Genomic DNA, 21,029 nt, shown 5'->3' on the forward strand with positions numbered 1-21,029 from the left:
CTGCTTGTGTATTCTCATTTACCCAAAATCTGTAATTATCATGTTAAACCTATTATTCAGAAACCTCTGCACGAAATTTTTCTCATGTCCAACCCCCAACACGCATCTCCTCCTCCAGCATTCTGTGTCTCAGGAAATGTTGAAATCATTTATATAATTACTCAAGCCAGGAAATTATCTTCAGCTTTTTCCTTCTTTCTCCTACTATGTCCATTCAGTCATTAGGTCTTGCAGAATCTACCTCCTTGATGTTTTTATTTCATTTGCTGTTTTCTATACCAGTTACTGCTACCTATTCAATATCCGAAGTTACTGTCTACCTCCAACCTAGTCCTCTTCAGTTCAATCTCACACAGCATACAAGATGATCCTTTCATACTTAAATTCTTGTTAAATGTTGTGGAAATAAATGAAGACAACCACAATAAACAGACTGTTCATTTAGAAGTGCTATAGGGTTGCTATAGGGAGGGAGTCAGCCACTATCACTTGCTTTTAGCAGAGACTCCGATGCATCTTGGAAAGCTTTATAGTGGAAAAAAAAAGGTGTAGGGGAGTCTTCAGGTATATTCTGATTGTAGGTTGCTGACATGGGAAAGCTGGAGGTGGGCTAGCTAGAAGCAGGGTATCCTCTGTGATTGAACTGGAAAGCATATTTGTCTTTCTCTGGTCTTAAGATAGAAGCAGGGGGACAAAAACCAAGAACGCTGGCAGTCATTGGCCAAATGCTGACTTTACTGAGCCAATTGCTGCAGAGGTTGTCAGCCAGAGTTATTTTGTCATATGTAGTCTGACCAATGTCTGTTAATATGTTCAGTCTTAATCCATCCAATGGTTTTTTAAGATCCTTGTATTACATGCAAAGCCTTCTATAAAATCCTATACCAGATGAATAGCTGCATGAGGTGAAGACATTGCTATTCCCCACACCTAGCACAATTCCTGAAATAAAAATCCTGCTAATCAATAGTTATAGAAGGAGAAAAAGGCTAGGGAAGGTAGACGGAGAGAAAGAAATCTTTTAAAATCTGCCAAGCAGGTAAAACCTAGAGTAACATGAAATGGATAATGCAAGATAAATCTAAGAGAAATCTATGCTTTAATCTTTTCTACTCCCTGTTCTTATAAAAATTATACCTGCTCATTTGGAGAAAAAATCTGAAAATTCACACAAATATTAGAAAGGAAATCATGCTTTGGGCTGTCCTGAGTGCAGTGCTGTTTACAGCTAATCGATTGCAACCAATTAAGGAGTTCTTCCTTCTTCACTCCCACTGCTTCACTTGATTAGCCTTAAAAAAAAAAAAAAAAAAAAAAAAAACAACCCTGCATTGACATTTCATTCTAATATCCTTGTTTAACTCTCTAAACAAATATTGTAGAAAATCAGAAAAGAAAAACCCACTCTGTGTGTGTGTGTGTGTGTGTGTGTGTGTGTGTGTATGTGTGTGTGTATAAAATCTAAGACTGTAGGAGGAAAAGAGAAATGACAGCTAAGGTAGTGGTGGATATCACTGCTAAATCCCCACATCTTAAAAGGCAGAAGTCTATTTACCAAAATTTTTAGTAACTGTAAAGTTAACTGTTTAACAGTAATATTTAACTATTTTTAGTGGTACCATAAGACCAGGTATAGATTAGTATTTAGTAAATCCTTTTAAAAATTCTTTTTAAAAGTAAACATGGCTGGGCATGATGGCTCATGCCTGTAATTTCAACACTCTGAGAGGCTGAGACTGGTGTATTGCTTGAGCCCAGGCATTCTAGAACAGCCTGGGCAACATGGCAACACTCTATCTCTACAAAAAATATAAAAATTAGCCAAGTGTGGGATAGGGTGCCCCTGTAGTCCCAGCTGCTCAGGAGGCTAAGGTAGAAAGATCACCTGAGCCCAGGGAAGTTGAGGCATGCAGTGAGCCATGATTGTACCACTGCGCTCCAGCCTGGGTGACAGAGTAAGACCCTATGTCTAAAAAAATAAATACATATAAATATAATTTTGAGTAAATGAGCTTATTCAGATACTTACTCCACAGACTTAAAGTTAGAATGTTTCATTACAAATTGTTTTTGATGCCAAGACATCTGAGTTAGGATTCATTTTTTAAAATTGTTTTTGAAAGAAACTTCTTGAGATGAGAATATATGAATTTGTAATTTTTAAAGGCAAGGAAATTCTAAACCTAAGACAATGTAAAAATGGTTATGTAGAAATATGGAAAAGTATTGCAGATATAAAACTCAGAAACTGCCATGGTATTAACACTAAGTTACATTATATAAAATACTTATGCATATAAGGAAAAACAAAATATATAAAAATAAAAATAGATGCATTTACATGATAGGAATAAATAGGATTTTTTCCTCTTTTTCATATGTTTCATATCATCATTACATCATCTTTTCAAACATTTGTTTTAAAGTAGAAGTAAGCGTGAAAGCAGGAAAGAGGATACAAGGGAAACTGGGAGAGCTTAACTCCTGTAATGGCGGTAAGCACTGTGACCTAATATTGAGTTAAGAATAAAATGTCAGGTAGCAATGCATTAACCTCAAATATAAATAGTGTCAAAACTACACTTAGAATTTGTAGCTCTCTGTACATCATAAATACTTTACCTTTGATTGAATTATTTCATTTTTTTGTTGTTGGGGGTTTTTTGTTTTGTTTTGTTTTGCTGTTTGTATTTTATTTATGTATTTATTTATTTATTTTGGAGATGGAGTTTCACTCTGGATGCCCAGGCTGGAGTGCAGTGGTGTGATCTCGGCTCACTACAACCTCCACCTCTGGGTTCAAGCAATTCTCCTGCCTCAGCCTCCCGAGTAGCTGGGATTATGGGTGCCCACCACCATGCCCAGCTAATTTTTTGTATTTTTAGTGAAGACAAAGTTTTACCATGTTTGCTAGGCTGGTCTTGAACTCCTGACATCCAGTGATCCACCCACCTTGGCCTCACAAAGTGCTGGAATTACAGGCATGAGCCACCGTGGTTAGCCTTGTTTTGCCATTGTGTTGTTTGAGTTCCTTGTATATTCTTGTTATTAATTCCTTATCAGATGGATAGATTGTCAATATGTTCTCCCATTTTTTAGGTTGTGTCTTTACTCTGTTAATTGTTTTCCTTCCTGTGCATACACTTTTTAGCTTGATGTAATCTCGTGTGTTTATTTTTGCTTTTGTGGCCTGCGCTTTTAAGGTCCTACCCAAAAAAACCTGTGCCCAGACCAGGGTCCTAAAGTGTTTCCCCAGTTTTCTTCAGTAATTTTATAGTTTGGGATCTTATATTTAAGTCTTTAATCCATTTTTATTGGATTTTTTATATGGTGAGACATAGGGGGCTGGTGTTATTCTTCGGCATGTCTATCCAGTTTTCCCAATACCATTTTGAAGAGACCATTTTTTCCCCACTGTATGTTCTTGGTATCTTTGTCAAAAATGACTTGGCTGTGAATGCAGGGACTTATTTCTGGGTCCTCTGTTCTGTTCCATTAGCCTATGTGTCTGTTTTTATGCCAGTACTATGCTGTCTTGGTTACTATAGTTTTGCAATAATTTTGAAGTCAGGTAGTGTGATGCCTCCAGCTTTTTTCTTTTTCCTTAGGATTACTTTGGCTGCTCAGGGTCTGCTACTTATACTTTGGATGATAGAACTCATTTCCTTCTCCGTTTACCTATGAATAACTTTATTATAAAATTATATAGCCTCTTCTTGTTTGCATTTTCCTAGTATTTATTAAGCAACTCACAATATTATATGTCAGGCCCAGTGTTCAATGCTGGGAAAGCCTGAAAGCAAAAATCTTTGCTCTTAAGTGAACTTGGGGGCAGAAAGTGGTGGGGAACCAATGTATAGACCCTTTCAGAACAATGTCATGGGAATTTTAATGGATGTAAACATAGGGTGCTGTGAGAGCACAGCATTTTTCTAGCCTTTTTCATCTTTGGGAAGGTAATACCTGAGCTTCGTTTCGAAGGACCTGTAAGAATTAACCAAGGAGAGGAATAAGAATGTAACAACATGAGTGAAAACAGAGGAGAGGTGAGAGGCATTAGTGGGGAGTCACTGGATAGTTTAGATGGGTTACGTTCAGATTTGAGTTTTATTATTCTGATGGTAGAGTAGAGGATGGTGTTGAAGGGTGCAAGAGTGGAGGCAGGGAGAACAGCAGGAAACCTGTGAAATTGAGTAAGAGCTAAGAACTGAATAAATCAGTAAGATGGGATGGGCTCAAGAAATATTTAAGATGTAAAATCTGTAGAACTTGCAATTTCCTGTTTTGTTTGTTTGTTTGTTTGTTTGTTTGTTTTAATGTAGATGACTGGAAGAATGGTGGTACTGAGAGAACGGGATACCTAGTTCAGAAAAGCAATCTCCTACCTGTAGTTTACAAGCTATTCTTACCATATATCTGCATAGGCAAACTTAGTTTAATGTATATGCAAGTAAAAGATAATTTTATTTCTCAAGTTATGGAAGTGCTATTATCCTAAATATTTTCTTAGGCCTTTCAGGGCTGAGGAAATTTTAAAACAAGATTATAAGATTATACTAGAATTCAGAAGGGTTATTTTTACTCCAAAATCTATTTACTCCTCTAAGTTTTCATCAACTTTTCATTCTCCCCTTACTACCTTAGTGTCGGAAGACATTTTTCAAGTTACAAAGGGAAAATATAAATTAGTTTGTTAGATATGACTTATTGATATAGAGTATTAAGAGTTGCATGTTTTTTAGGGTGTTTTCAAGCCTATGGACCTTAACCGTGTCATCAAACTTCTTGAAGAGACTAATAAAGTGAGTAAGCTTTGAGAGAAAATTACTCTGCTGCATTACTTACAAACTATTTCCCTGAAAGGTAACATATATTCCTTTAAATGTAAGCCTCATTTATCTCCTTTTGTTGAAAACATTTCGAATAGTACATATCTTATATTCAAAGATTGTTTAAATTTAGTATGATATATTTAATGAAGTGGGGAGACTGGAGGAAGAGAATAGTTCCTTTTATGAGATGGACAAACCCATGGTGGCTGTAACAGAAGGAATCCTAAGAGCAGAGAAAAGATCATCTAGGTTCTGTTAAGTGCTTGTTACCGAGAAGGATTGGAGGAGGGGAGTGGTAGAAAGCACGGTACCATGGTGTACTAATTATGAAATCAGGATAGGTACACACAAACACATACACATAGATAATTTATTTTGAGAACAATCATATATAAGATGTAATGAAAATGAAGTTATTTTAGACAGAAGACTCAAAATTGGGAAAGTAGGCACTGAGAGAAAAGATGATGTGTGTGCACACATGCTCATACACCACCTGATGTTACCAAGAATTGACTGAATGCCTAAAAGCCAGCACAACTTATCTTGTGACTTCCAAAAAGGAATATATATTGTTAGTAAGCAGAAAATGGGTTGACCATAGTATAGCCTATCAAAAGAAAACAATGTCCTATGAATAGTAGGCACAAAAATTTGGTCACTGTTTTAACATTTTTTATTCTCTGCTTTTTTTTTTTTTTTTTTAACATAGAAAGGAGAAAAAATGACTACTGGAATAATTTATCTTTTGCTGGCTAATGTTGTGAAAAGTTATATTTATTGTGACTATATCAACATTTAAAAAAAACCACAACTACATAGAGCTCCTATTACCTGTTTAATAAGGCTACACACAAAAAGTATAGACAATATCACAGCTTTTACATAGCGCTCCTATTAGCCGTTTAATAAGGCTACAGAGAAAAAGTGTAGACAATATCACAGCTTTTCAGAAACATTTAAGATTAAAAGGATAGATGGAATTTAGTCATGGAAACATATCACTATGTTAGAAGTTTTGCTTATTTTCATTGTTAATTGATTTAAGATGTTTGGCTTGCATAGAACACTGAGCATATCTTAGAGGTTAAAAATGCAATTTCTAGAGTCAGCTTTCCAAATTTGACTTCTAACATCACCACTTTTTAGCTGTTTATTTTGGACACATTACTTTAAAGTGTTTCAGCTTGTGTTTCCTGTTCTGGAAAAGGGAGATCATAATAGTATCTTCCTAACAGGGTCATTTTGGAAATTAATGAAGTGATATGTATATATGGTACCCATGTGGTACATGGCATAGAAAAAATACTCAGTGTACTTCAGTTGTTGTTAATATTATTTCTGGAAACAATTACTGCTTTTATATTAACCTAGTTTTGATTCCCAATTTCCTAATCAAAATTAATTGATAGTTTATTTTTAATACGTAATATTTGTACATGTTTATGGGGTACTTGTGATACTTTGTTACGTGCATAAAATGTGTAATGATCAAGTCAGAGTATTTAGGATATCCATCACCTCTAGCATTTGTCATTTCTATGTGTTGGGAGCATTTCAAATCTCCTCTTCTAACTATTTTGAAATACATATTACATTGTTGTTAACTATAGTCACCCTATTTTGCTATCAAATATTCACCATCACAGTCTTCCTACCTTTTGTAATTATCATTCTAGTCTATGTCTCCATGAGAACAACTTTTTTAGCCTCCACATGAGTGAAAATGTGTGATATTTGTCTTTCTAAACCTGGCTTATTTCATTTAATATCTTCTAGTTCTATCCATGCTGCTACAAATGACAGGATTTCATTCTTTATGGCTTAATAGTATTTCATTGTGGATGTATACCATATTTTCTTCATCCATTCATCCATTCATTATCTTAGGTTGATTCCATATCTTTGCTATTGTGAATAGTGCTGCAATAAACATGGGATTGTAGGTATCTCTTTGATATACTGATTTCCTTTCCTTTGGATAAATACCCAGTAGTGGTATTGCTACATCATACAGTAGTTCTTTTTTTTTTTTTTTTTTTTTTTTTTGAGACTGAGTTTCGCTCTTGTTACCCAGGCTGGAGTGCAATGGCGCGATCTCGGCTCACCGCAACCTCCGCCTCCTGGGTTCAAGCAATTCTCCTGCCTCAGCCTCCTGACTAGCTGGGATTACAGGCAAGCGCCACCATGCCCGGCTACTTTTTTGTGTTTTTAGTAGAGACGGGGTTTCACCATGTTGACCAGGATGGTCTCGATCTCTCGACCTCATGATCCAGCCGCCTTGGCCTCCCAAAGTGCTGGGATTACAGGCTTGAGCCACCGCGCCCGGCCATACAGTAGTTCTAATAGTTTATTTTTACCTTCACTGTTTCAGAAAACATTTTATAATATTTACATTATAATATAGGAATTTAAGAATTACTTGATAATATTAATGTGTTTACTTTTTATGTTGAAGAATTTTTTAAAATCTTAACAGATTTAATAGCACAGGTCATTTGTTTTAGGATGGCTTAGAAGAAAAACAACTTAAATTTGTCAAGAAACTGGTACTGTGTTATCAGAATGGACTTGTATCCTTTACATGTGTATGTATACATGTTCATTTCATTTATTCTGAAACAAGAGAATTTCTGTTAGAAAATGTATATTAGTTTTCTATTCCTGTGTAACAAATGACCACAAATTTGATGGCTTTAAAACAATGTAAAGTTATTATCTTACAGTTTTGGAGGTTAGAAATCCAAAATCTACCTCACTGAACTAAGTCAAGATGTTGACAGCACTGGTTCCTCCTGAAGACTCTAGAGGAGAATCATTTCCCTGCCTTCCCCAGCTTCTGGAGGCTTCCTGGATTCCCTGCCTCATGCTCTCTTCTGCCCACTGGCATCACTGTCACCTCTGCTCCTGTCATCACATCATCTTCTCTCTCTGACCCTCCCTGCCTCCCTCTTTCCTGTATGAGGATCCCTGTGATTATGGTGGGCTCACCTGGATAATCTAGTATAATTTTCTCATCTCAAAATCCTTAATCATATGTGAAAAGTCCCTTTGCCATGTAACATAGTTACAGACTCCAGGAATTAGGACATGGACATCTTGGGGAAGGCCATTAATCTGTCTACCACAGAAAAACTGGAGAGGCCATTATTCAGTCTACCACATAAAATATCTAACGTTTTAGATATTCTGTCTACCACGTAAAATATCTACAGTTTTTTTTTTTTTACAAAACTGTATTTTCTATCAGAGAATGTAAATAAAATTAAAGAAACAATATAACACAAGTAACTGTGGATAATGTCAGTTTTTGTGGATTCAGAAAAACAATGGGTGTAGTTAGGAGGGCCAAATCAAAGTCTTGTTTCTATTAATTTACATGGGCAGTATACCTTTGATAAGCTTCTTCACTCCTCCGCCCTTATAAAGTAATAGAAGCTGATGAGGTTGTTAGGAAGATTAGATGAGATTATATACATGCAAGTGCTTGATAATCTGCAAAATATTATATAAATATATTATCCCCACTAAATTTACCACCCTGATCAGAATACATAGAAACCAGTGTGTCTTAAAACTATCTGTACAGAAAAGCCAGGTGTGATGGCTTACACCTATAATCCCAGCACTTTGGGAGGCCAAGGCAGGACGACTGCTTGAGGCTAGGAGGTCAAGACTACATAGGTCAACATGTCAAGACTCTGCCTCTACAGAAAAACAAATAGCCAGGTGTGGGTGTGTGCCCATATTCCTAGCTGCTGGGGAGGTTGGGGAGGCTAAGACAGAAGGATTGCTGAAGCCCAAGAATTCAAGGTTACAGTGATCTAAGATCTTGACACTACACTCCAGTGTGGGCAACTGAGTGAGACCCTGTCTCAAAAACAAACAAACAAATAGTACATGTAGATAAGAACCAGCTTGTTGTTGGGTTGTGATTTGGTTTCTGGGTGTTTTTTATGTTTTTTGAGACAGGGTCTCCATCCAGCCTTAGTTGCCCAGGCTGGAGTACAGTGACACAGTCATAGCGCACTGTGACTTCAAACTCCTGGGCTCAAGTGATCCTCCCACCTCAGCCTCCCAAGCAGCTGGGACTACAGGCATGCAGCCACCATGCCCAGCTTGCTTTATTTTTTTGTGGAGTCTCATTATGTTGTCCAGGTTGGACTTGAACTCCTGAGCTCCAATAATCCTCTCACCTTGGCCTCCCAAAGTGCTGGGATTACAGATGTGAGCCACTGCAGCTGGCCATTAAAAAAAAGTATTTAGGTATATATATGCTATTGTAAAATAAAATAAAAGTATCACACAAATATTAGGTTGTTACAAAAGTTTTCATATATCCACTCTTGCTTTCTGTATTCATTTTGTCACAGACTGGTAAATACACTTCCTGAACTGACAGTGGTCCATAGACCACACTTTGAATAGTATTCATCTAAATCAAGCTTGTCCAACCCTCAGCCTGTGGGATGCATGCCACCCAGGATGGCTTTGAATGTATCTCGACACAAATTTGTAAACTTCCTTAAAACATTATGAGATTTTGTTTTCAATTTGTTTTAGCTCATCAGCTATCATTAGTGTTAGAGTATTTGATCTATCTGTGACCCAAGACAATTCTTCCAGTGTGGGCCAGGGAATCCAAAAGATTGGACACCCCTGAAAATGATCTTGAACAGTTTTCTGACTTGGTCTAAAGAAGGTATTAAGCCCATGCATTGTGGCTCATGCCTGTAATCTCAACACCTTAGGAGGCTGAGGCAGGAGGATCATTTGAGACCAGGAGTTTGAAACCAGCCTGGGCAACATAGCAAGACCTGTCTTTACCAAAAAAAAAAAAAAAAAAAAAAAAAAAAAAGGCATATATGGTGGTGCACACCTGTAGTTCTATCTTCTCCAGAGGCTGAGACTGAGGTGGAAGGATCGTTTGAGCCCAGGAATTCAAGGCGGCAGTGAGCTGTTTGTGCCACTGCACTCCAACCTGGGTATGGGTGACTGAGTGAGACCCTGTCTTTAAAAAAGAAAAAAAGAAAAGTTATCAAGCTCTAATATTAGCTTGTTCCAGTTCAAAACCTCTTAAGACTTCCATTCAGAAAAATGTTTCTTATAATTTTATCTAAATCTTTTATTATTATATTTTAGCCTTGGTTTTATTTTGACCTGTTCAATCTTAGGGTGCGTGTATATCAAGCCCTATTTACTGGTAGCTAAGAAAGTCTAGTAGCAGGTGATTTCTTTTCCTATTTTAACCTGAGACGTCCACACATCATTGTTTTTCTTCAGGTTAAACCATTGGGGGCAATTGGCTCTATTTCTGAATGCTTTTCATAGGCTGGCTATAGAAGTGGTAAAACTTAACAAAGTTAGAGAAGTGTGTTGGTCACTTCTCTAGGAGGTTAACAGAACTTTATATTTCCAGCGTGCCCAGCTCTCCTATCTCTTCCTAAGAGGTCCTAGAGAAAGGCTAGAAGTAATAAGATTCACCAAGAAGTGTAAGTCGCATCTACCATAATTTCTTAGCTGTAAAACAAAAGCAGTGAATTGTGTTTATGTGCCAATAGGATTTTTAATAGCTAAAATAAAAGATACTTTTATCTGAAGATCTAGAAAAGCTATAATTTTGCTTTCATATTAGTTTCAGATAAAATCCTAACCAATTTAAACCTTAACTACAGGAAAATGCATCCGAGTTTTAATGTTAATAAAATAGTGGAGTAAAGTAGGTTTGGGTTGCTTATTCTGAGACAGAATATGTTTGCATGGGCAGGGTGGGGGATGAAGATGAAGGGTATAATTGAGCCTAATCAATAAGTTAATGTTTTCAGTGTGCTATTACTCATTGCCAATGGGGAAATTATTGATTAACTGAATCTGTGTTGTAGCAGTTGGTAATCCAACTCTTAAGTTGTGAGAGGAAAAAAAATCGTGAGTAGGAGTTTACTGAGGCAAAAAGAAAATCGTTTTCTTAAAAAATATGGTTCTAAATTTCCTTTCTTAGACTTCAAAATAAGACTAATTAAAACAGGATCTACTTCATTTAACAAAATAATTGGAATTCTAGACTTTTTTCACAGAATTATTATAAAGAGTATGTTAATAAAACTATTAATCTTAATTTTATTTCTTAACTAAACATATTAAAGCCATTAAGGGATTTAGCACAGATATTTAAAATTCTGAATCTGTGTGCAGGAAAAATAAAAAACCAGCCTCGTTTTGTAGAATCTGCATATGATATCATAAAATTGTGTGGGTAAGTTCTCTTTAACTTTGTTTTGTATTAGCATGGAATATTTTATGTTTCTTATATCACAAACATACTATGCATTATAGTGTAGCAGGTTGCTACAGAACTCAGACAACTTCAGTTCATCACTTGATTCCAGCAGTTGAGACTTCAGGTAATAAATTTTCTATGCTCTGAGATTGCTAGCCAGAAGAGACTAAATTGTAAATATACTGAAATGCTTTCTTATAATTAGTTGCTATCAAGTGAATGATAAATATTAGATGTAACCAAGGAATTGTAGTATTTTTCAGAGAATCCTTGAGTGAACTTATGGATATATTTATAGTTTCAGTCCAGTTTTTCTCTGTCTTTAGAAAATATGGGTCTCAAAGATATATTCAGTTATATGTCATGTTTTACTTGATTTTTGAAATTTGAGAGAATAAAACATCAACAATTAGATTTGACATGTATTTTAAAAATGTACGTTAGAGGTAAGAATTATCAAATTAACATGTCTCATTCTTTCTACTGTTGGTTCCCTAACAAGTTCAGGAAACTAAGAGTGTATGGTCCTTGGTGCCACATAGTGGCTAATCTAGGTATATATTAAAATATTTTTAATTGTTAAATGTAATGTAGTAGGGAGGAATAAACATTTCTGACAAATTTACCTTCTGACCCTTTCTACCAATTGAACTTTTAAAATAGCAATTATTTACTTTAACATACAAATATATAAGTAATAGAAAAGTTTAGTAAAACTATGCATACATAGTAGGTTCTGACTCTCACTTTTAGATTTAGCAGTAATAATATTTGAAATGTTTGTAAATACATATTTAATTTTTTTGATATCTGGATAAAATAATCAAAACAATGTATTGAATAGCTACACCATGCCTGGCTTTTTAATAGGAACAATGGGAAATAAAGAAATAAATGGTTGCTCTGGTGTTTTCCAGGAACAAATTGGAAATTATTATATTGACATATGATTATACAATGTAAAACTTAAATTTCAAGGCTTTGCAAGTCCTAGAATGCCAAGTTCATAAGCATTGCTTTCGATATCCATGCTCCTACAGAGCTCTGCACAGAGTTGGTTCTCTATGAAAAACTTGTCACTGAATGTTTAATTGTATATGATAAATCTTTTTTAACTGGAGTCTTCATTTTCCCTCATATTTCATAATTATTCACATTGTTAATTTTTTCTAAATTTCTAATTTCAGCATATGTCTAGATAACTTCTCTATGCCTCACCCTCACTTGTTTCTCTTTTCAAGACATTTTTGGAAGATAAAAACAATGAAAATAGAATAATAATGTCAAGGCTTTCCATTTTGGCCTCCAAGTAGTATGGTTTTCTCATTGCATCAGAACTATAATGCTGGTCAGGTGCTGAGGCACACGCCTGTAATCCCAGCACTTTGGGCGGCCAAGGTGGGTGGATCATGAGGTCAGGAGTTTGAGACCAGCCTGGCCAACACAGTGCAACCCTGTCTCTACTAAAAATACAAAAATTAGCTGGGTGTGATGGCAGCCGCCTGTAATCCCAGCTTCTCGGGAAGCTAAGGCAGGAGAATGAATCGCTTGAACTCGGGAGGCGGAGGTAGCAGTGACCAGAGATCGCACCACTGCACTCCAGCCTGGGCAACAGAGTGATCCTCCATCTCAAAAAGAAAAGAAGTATAATGCTAATTTTTTCATAACCTTTTTGGCTGAAAACTCTTCTGATGCTTTATCTTATAGGTTGTCTCCTTTGCTAGAAAAGGAAGAAGTTGGACAAAAAGTACTAGTTTTAGAGTCTTTCACTTTAGAGATCCAACAAGCAGCTGGATAACAAATACACATTATTCGTTTCAAATGACAAATTCTGACAAACACTAGAAATGAAATTCTGTGGCATTTATAAAATTGTCCTTTTTGTAGCTTGCTCTTCAGATATTTCATTAAATTCAAATTGGTCTTATGTGCTATTAATACATCCTCGTGATAGTTCTCACTGCCATTTTCAATCACTTGTTTAGTTTTTCTTGAAAAACATGAATTTAAAGTCCTCTCTATATAGGATATATTGTATTTTAAATAGCACAGGAGGTTTGCATTTTGAACTCATGAAATGTCAAGATCGTTTTTATATTTAAGAATAACTTTTATAATTCCTTTGAAATTTAGATTGACCCAGGTTTATGTGCTGGATCTTTAAGACTTATAAATAAGTTACATTCAAATAGCTTTGTTATAATGGCATGAAATGCAATTCTAATACAGTAATATTTGTAAACTTGAATGCCTTAATGTCTGCAGAAGCATTCTGTTATTTTGTGGTTAGTAACTAACCCAGCTAATAAGGAAAAAGGCACTGATCTCTAAGAATGAATAAATTATTTGATTTTGGCTAGAGTTTTGGAAATTTCAGGAAAAGCTCTTAACCAGTTTTTAAGTTATTAGTGAGCTTAAATCTATGGTTTGTATCAGATTTTCCAATGTTGTACGAACTCTGATAGAATTACTATTTTGACCTCAAAGAGAAAGAGGGTTTGTAAGTTTTTATTCATGAAGTGATGCAAAATGGCTTCCTTAACCTGTGCCTTTTACATCCATCTCTTAATTTTTATAATTAATATAATTTTTTTGGTCAGTTCATTAGAAACTTTTTTTTTAAAGACATAGTCTTCCTCTGTTGCCAGGCTGGAGTGCAGTGCCACGATTTTGCCTCACTGTAGCCCATGTCTCCCAGGTTCAAGTGATTCTCCTGTCTCAGCCTCCTGAGTAGCTGGGACTATAGGTGTGTGCCACCACACTCAGCTAATTTTTGTATTTTTAATAGAGACAGGGTTTCACCATGTTGGCCAGGATGGTCTCAATCACTTGTCCTCATGATCCGCCCACCTTGGCCTCCCAAAATGCTGGGATTACAGGCATGAGTCACCATGTCAGGCCCCAGAAACAGTTATAATACTATTAAAGTATAATACTGTGTATTACAACTAGTAATTAATAGTTGTTAATTCCCCAGGGCTAAAGAATAGAATATTATTATTAATTTATTCTTTAGAAATGAAATCTCCCCCACTTACAAATGATGCTTCAATCAAATACCTTATTAAAAATTACTCTTACTATTCTTATTGAAGCTTGCCATTTTTGAAAAAGAAAGTATCGGATGAAATAACTTATGCTGAAGATACTGCTAATTCAATTGCACTTCTGGGTAAGTTAAGATTTCCTTAAGGTAGATTTAACACATAACAGGTCCTACTGACAAGGAAATATCTATTTTCTTCAAGTTTGACTAAGAGAACTCCTTCTCCATGTCTAGGATCTTCTCTTATTTTCTGGTAGGAAATTAATCACAGTGTGCTTGGTGATAATTCTGGTACTGTATTCTGCTCAGGTGTTTCATGATACCAGTAAAAGTCTGTGTTCCTTAAGCACAAGGACAATTCATTATTTAGTTTAATGAATTATTATTTAATTTGATGAAATGTTTGTTAACTATTTTTGTATCAGAAAGTATACATCCCCCTTTTTAAGTAATCACAAAAACATTTCAACTTTGAACTCTAATACTTAGATGCTACAATCATAGACTTATTCATTAAATGATCTAAAATTTTAAATCAAATCATAAAATGATAGCATATTAAGAACTTTAGCACAATACACATAAAGATGCAGATGCCTGTATTTTGTACACAAAATATGAAAAATATCATAAAAGGGTAGGCATTTATATATGAGTTATCGCTTGATTTTCTTGAGAAAGAAAACAATTTCCTAGGAAATTAGATAAGGGAAACACTAGCTCTTTGAGTCAGCTCCTGGGACATGACAGCATGTTCCCAAAACAAATCCTACATTAAATTTATACTTATTAGTTTAGGTTTTTATTTGTACAGGAGAAATAAAAGATACACAATTGATCCAATATATTATAAAAAATATTTACTGAATAGTTATGTTCCCAGCATTATACTCCATACAGAAAGATGTTAGAGATTCAACTAGAATGAAGAAAAAAAGCATTTTTATTTTTAACATAGACACTAACCCTTTTATATCTCAGTAGGTTTTATGGATTTTAATTTTTGTTACTTTCAAAAAATTGCCTAAGATTTACCTACTCTGTGACCTAGAGTTGTTTAACCTAGGAGATTAGGTTAAACATGGGGCTGGGGCAGGGTGTTAAAGAAAAACACCTTAGGAAGCAGGCAGGTTCAGAAATAATGGGAATTTTTAATTCTGTGATTCTCTATCATCAGTGGAAATTTACAATGAGAATCTAACCCAAAAGAGGACATGGTAGTATTAACAGATAAAAAGTATGGTTTTTTTTTGGTAACATTATTTTTTAAAATACTCCTGTTGCTATTATTTTTAAGTATTGCTTCCAAGAGTGTTGGCAGTCACTTTTATTATAAATACATGGCCCATTTCTTACTGAGTATCAGCTTGTTCTTTGCTTAATGACTGGTCCCCTGCCTGCAGAACATGTCACTACTATCTCATTTGAGGACAGTATGAACTCCTAACTTCAAATGAGCTTCCTTCACCGATTACTGACTGCAAGTACTGCTGTTCTGTCTCTTAGTTTTTTTTAATGGCTTGAAACATTAGTTTAAACTAAAATAACTGTATATACGATGAAATGATGAACAAAAACTATTCATGATTTTTAGTAATAACTTCCAGTTTCTGCTATGTACTAATAAGTTATATTACATTTTCTTCCAAATGATACATAGATATTTCTGACTCAGAAACAAGATTCTGGAACTGGATGAGAGAAGAAATTGGTACTCTGACTTGAGATGATGAAACAGGAAGCTATGATAAATTGTCTAAATTTACAGGAACTAAAACAGTGGAAAAGCAGACGAAAGTTCCTAGAATTTCCCATAAGCCTGCATATTTGGACAGTCTCAGAAAAGCTTTGTTGCTCCTGTTGCCTAAAATTTTTAAAAACATAAGCACTTATTTTGCAATTCCAAAGAACAGTCCAAAACATAAATAAAATTTAGAATTAGAATAATCTTAAAACTGTCTTTTCTAAGTGGTATCTTTTGCAGACAGAGTCTCCTAAAGCTAGGGTCAGGCTTTCCTTTGTGCTTCCTCCTTCTGTCCACTTGCCTCCCCACTTGCTGACCACCTCCAGAGATGAGCTTCATGCAAGAGCTAATGCAAAAGATAAATTTCTAATTATCTTTTACCCTCAGAGAGTCCAAGCAGTTCTTGTTCAGTTCTAAGGCTGATACTACTGACTATAGCGGTCCTCAGGCATTCAGAGAAACTGGATCATTTCCAGAGTTACACAGATCATTTTCAGATACCTTTGGGGATCATATTTATAGGACTTCAACAGAGTAGATGCAATCCAGTTTGAAATACAGGCTGAGCCAATTTAAATATAGTTTAGATACGACTGAAAAGGAACCCTCCTATTCGCCAACCCCACACAGACAGCTTGAACATAAAACTATTCCCTTTGCCTGTGGGGCAGCTCCCTAAAAACTCACTCTCTCCCAGTCTGCCAACAAATTGAAAAGCAAAGTTCACCTGGAACTTCTCTAAAGCAAAGAATGCATTATTAAAGGCAAAAAATTACTGACCCTCTAGTTAGGGAGAAAAATGCTAACCTGTATTTTTTCAAAATAGTAATAGTATCTAACACATAAAGAACTTACAATATGCTAGACACTTTTCTCGATCCTTTTCTCATATTAGCTAATTTAATCCTCACAACACTCTTAAATGTGATAATTATTGTTATACCTGTTTAATAGATGAGAAAACTAAGACACAAGTTTACACAGATAGTAAATGGCAGAGCCAGGATTTAATCTTAGACAGTCTGGTTCTAGCATTTGTGTTAATAAGCATCATTCTTTTCTCCCTGGAAAGGGGAGGCTGAATTGATTGAGGGGCCAAATGTATAAGGATGGATCCAGGGTACTGTTTATATGTATATGTATGTATATGTGTGAGTATATGTATAAAAATATGTATATAAATTGAACATGATCCAGTTTGAATCTCTGAGTGTATTTTTAATAATCATCATATTATTAACATTTTATGCCTAAATTCTACAAATAAGCTTATGACAGTGTTAATAAGTAGCACCTGTTTATCTTTCTGGCAGGTGACTTAATGAAAATACCGAGTTCTGAATTGAGGATACAAATTTGTAAGTGTATTGTTGACTTTTATCATGCAGAACCACCAAAGAAGCATATTCCAGGTGAAATTTACAATGGTCTTTCAGTGATAACTTGTGTATTTAGAAAACAGATCATTCTTATTTCTCTTTGAATTTGACAGACACAGTGGACTCATAAATGTAATACATTAAAAAGAAAACTTTTTTGTAGTCTTGAGTACTTTGGTCATCTTTTAAAAGTTATGTATGTATTTTTCAGTTTTTGACTTGCATATTTTATTCTGATGCTAAATATGAACAAATTTGTAAAGTAACGCCCAACTTAGTTTACTAATAATTTTAAATGTTACTATTATGTTATTTAATACTGTTGATAAAATTATTTTTAAAAACTTTGTAATTATTCATAATATCTGCTCCTACTCAATTAAATGTTAAATTACTAGTGCCAGGGCCATTCTCCATCATGTTTGGAAAAAGAGTTTATATTTTATAGCTAAGGGACCTTAATATGTAATGGTAAATGAACCACACTGAATTGGGCAGGACAAAGACAGGGGCACATGCACTGTGAGGGTATAATGTTAAAACGTATTTCTTACCTTCATAGTTTCTGTAATTGCTAATCAATCTAAGAAGGAAGAGAAGATTATTTATACAATAATTTCTTGTTATATGTTTCTTAATATAGGTGAAAATAATAGTCTGTGGTAGTTCAAAGGAAAGTTTATTTAAGACTAGGGGAAAATGGAAACCAGAAGTCACTTTAAAAAAAGACAATTGGTCGGGCGCAGTGGCTCATGCCTGTAATCCCCATACTTTGGGAGGCTGAGGTGGGTGGATCACGAGGTTAGGAGTTCAAGACCAGCCTGGCCAATGTGGTGAAAGCCCATCTCTACTAAAAATACAAAAATTAGCTGGGCATGGTGGCACATGCCTAAAATCCCAGCTACTCAGGAGGCTGAGGCAGGAGAATTGCTTGAACTGGGACCCGGGAGGCAGAGGTTGCAGTGAGCTAAGATCATGCCACTGCTCTCCAGCCTGGGCTACAGATTAAGACTCCATCTCCAAACAACAACAACAACAACAACAACAACAACAACAACAACAAAAAAGGACAATTAAAAAAAGAAATTCAGGAAAAACAAATCAAAAAGTAAAACAGAAGGAAAGACATCTAAATTAGAGAAATGAATAAAGAGATTATTGAATGTCCACTTTGAACTACTGATGAGATAAATGGATTGAAGTGTTTTGGTAGAAAAAGATACTGTATCCTAAAAGCAATAGGGACCAGAAATACAGGTTTGGAATCCACCCATTAGAGCTGAAAATTGAAGACACCAGAATGGTTGAGTTTGCCAAGAGATAAAACATATAAGCAGCAAGGCATCAAGAACAACATCATGGAGAGTGTCCATGTTGAGGTTTAGAAAAAATGATTAAAAGAAATTGGCAGTGAAGGGATGTTCAAGGAGGAGGAAGAAAACCTAAAGTTAGCCATGTCTTGTGTGCCAATGAATGAAATGTTTGATAAAGGAGGAGGAAGGTGTCTCAGTGTCAAATGCTGCAGAGGCATCTGTAATTGAAGAGTTAAAAGGACAAGTTAATGTGACATCTGAAAAAGCTGTAGTTAATCTTTGACAGATCTTTTCATATAAAGTGGTCAGGGGAAATGCAGGATTAAAGAATAAGAGGATTGTGATAGTAGAGGCATTGGATTTAAGAGTGAGAGAGTCATGGCAGTTCATGAATGCAGACATGTCTTTTTTTTTTTTTTTTTTTTTTGAGACAGAGTTTCACTCTGGTTACCCAGGCTGGAGTGCAATGGCGCGATCTCGGCTCACCGCAACCTCCGCCTCCTGGGTTCAGGCAATTCTCCTGCCTCAGCCTCCTGAGTAGCTGGGATTACAGGCACGCACCACCATGCCCAGCGAATTTTTGTATTTTTAGTAGAGACGGGGTTTCACTATGTTGACCGGGATGGTCTCGATCTTTTGACCTCGTGATCCACCCACCTCGGCCTCCCAAAGTGCTGGGATTACAGGTTTGAGCTGCCGCGCCCAGCCTAAATGCAGACATATCTTAAGATCAGATGGTGAAGAAAAAGAAAAGATGGAGAACAGCTCAGCTAGTGCAAAGTCAGAGAAAGGTTATTTGGGTTTTGTTTTTAGGATAGGAAGAAATGACATTTGCAGGCAAAGGAGCTAGAAGCTGGTAAGAAAGAAATGGGAAGGCACAATTCTCAAAGAAAGCAGAAGAAGATGGAATTAAGAGCACAAGCTTAGAGTTAACCTTGGCAAAATACAGATGCCCATTAAAGAAAGGGAGACAAGTGGTGTAGGACTTAAGACAGAGAAGTATTATGATACAAAGAAGTGAGGTTGATTTGGTAAGGCTCTGAAAATTAGGAGTCAGCGCCGTCACTATCACACCACACACTTGGTTTCAAGTGATGGGTGTGGCCAGACATCTAGGACCACAGCTGAAAGTCCACGGTACAGCAGTTGAAAGAGACATAGCCGTGGAGACAGGAATTAAGTCCATGAGCTTTAATAGTATTATATCCTTATATTAAAATGTACCTGCAATAGAAAAAGATACAGTAAGTATAAAGTATATTTTGGTCCATCCATATGATAGATAGGCAAATAAAAATAATGATTTTAGAAAACATTTTATAGCATGGGGAAAAGCTAACAATAAGTTTTAGTGAGCATAGAATATAAAATTCTGTATACTAGTATGTTGTTAAAATTGTATGATACATTAAAATATCACAAGAAATATATGAAAATGTTAATGTTATCTCTCAGTGATGAAAATATAGGCAATTTCCTTTTTGTACTTTTTAAATGCTTTTTAAAATTAATGCAGTGAGTAGCTGGAGCATATCATAGAGAACTCATCACAGCATTAGACAGGACCATGTCCACAGCCAGAGATCATATTTACAAAGATAAGACAAACTAACAGATACTTCAGAACTAGGGCAAAGTTAAGGAATCTAGTTGAACTCAAAAATCAGTTAGGGAGTTCGATAACTAAGATCACTAAGAGAAAAAATAAAGCCTCATCTCAGTTAAATGAGTACCCTTTGGTGTTTATTTAATCCTTCTAGTAGAATGTAGTTAGGAAAAAAATGTATACCTACATCAAAAGGAGAGGTAGTATGTCTCAAAGGTGCTAAGACAGAAGGAATTTTTATAAGACATATCACCAAGAATCAAACTTTCCTAAAATACCATTAAATTAATTTCCAATTATCAGAGTAGCATTACATTTTCACCTCTTATTTTATTGCTGACACTACGTAATTGTTGTCCCTTGAAAGTACTGAAGTAATACATTGGACCTGAATAGTGAAATTGACTAGTGAAAACATTCATTATTTGTAATCAAATCATTTTCCATTATAAAAGTATCTACTGACAGTATATATTGTTCTTTTTTAGATTTTAAGATGTGTTTCCAAAATTCATGGTCCTATTTTAAATGCTACCCCAGGGAGCAGCAAACTCTGGGCCCCAGGTCAAACTAGGCCCACTGAAAACAAAGTTTTGTTAGAACACAGCCATGCCCACTTATATTTGTACTATTTATTGCTGCTTTCTTTCTACAATGTGCTACAGAGTTGAGCAGTTGACAAGAAACCTTATAACCTGAAAAGCTTAAAATTCTTATTGTCTGGCCCTTTACAGAAAAAATGTAGCCCATTCCTATGCCACACAATTCTTAAATTCTATATCCTTTTAAAAAGTTGTTCTTGCTGTTGCTTAATAATATTCATTCTTTTGTC

General features: G+C 35.4%; 1 protein-coding gene across 4 annotated transcripts in view; it reads left to right on the forward strand.

Moving 5' to 3' along the window:
• The window catches only part of CFAP69 (cilia and flagella associated protein 69), a 72,746-nt gene that overhangs the window by 6,931 nt on the left and 44,786 nt on the right, over positions 1 to 21,029 (forward strand). For 3 of the 4 annotated variants that reach the window (XM_003921184.4, XM_010345134.3, XM_074379391.1), the window contains exons 2-6: positions 4,743 to 4,802; positions 7,340 to 7,405; positions 10,976 to 11,085; positions 14,205 to 14,281; positions 17,213 to 17,311. In XM_003921184.4, coding sequence (XP_003921233.3) covers positions 4,743 to 4,802; positions 7,340 to 7,405; positions 10,976 to 11,085; positions 14,205 to 14,281; positions 17,213 to 17,311 — 412 coding nt within the window. Of the gene's footprint in view, positions 1 to 4,742; positions 4,803 to 7,339; positions 7,406 to 10,975; positions 11,086 to 11,116; positions 14,282 to 17,212; positions 17,312 to 21,029 lie in introns of those variants that run through there. The other variant, XM_074379392.1, reaches the window with a different exon arrangement.

Source organism: Saimiri boliviensis, chromosome 10 (genome assembly GCF_048565385.1).
Source record: "Saimiri boliviensis isolate mSaiBol1 chromosome 10, mSaiBol1.pri, whole genome shotgun sequence".
NCBI lineage: Eukaryota > Metazoa > Chordata > Mammalia > Primates > Cebidae > Saimiri > Saimiri boliviensis.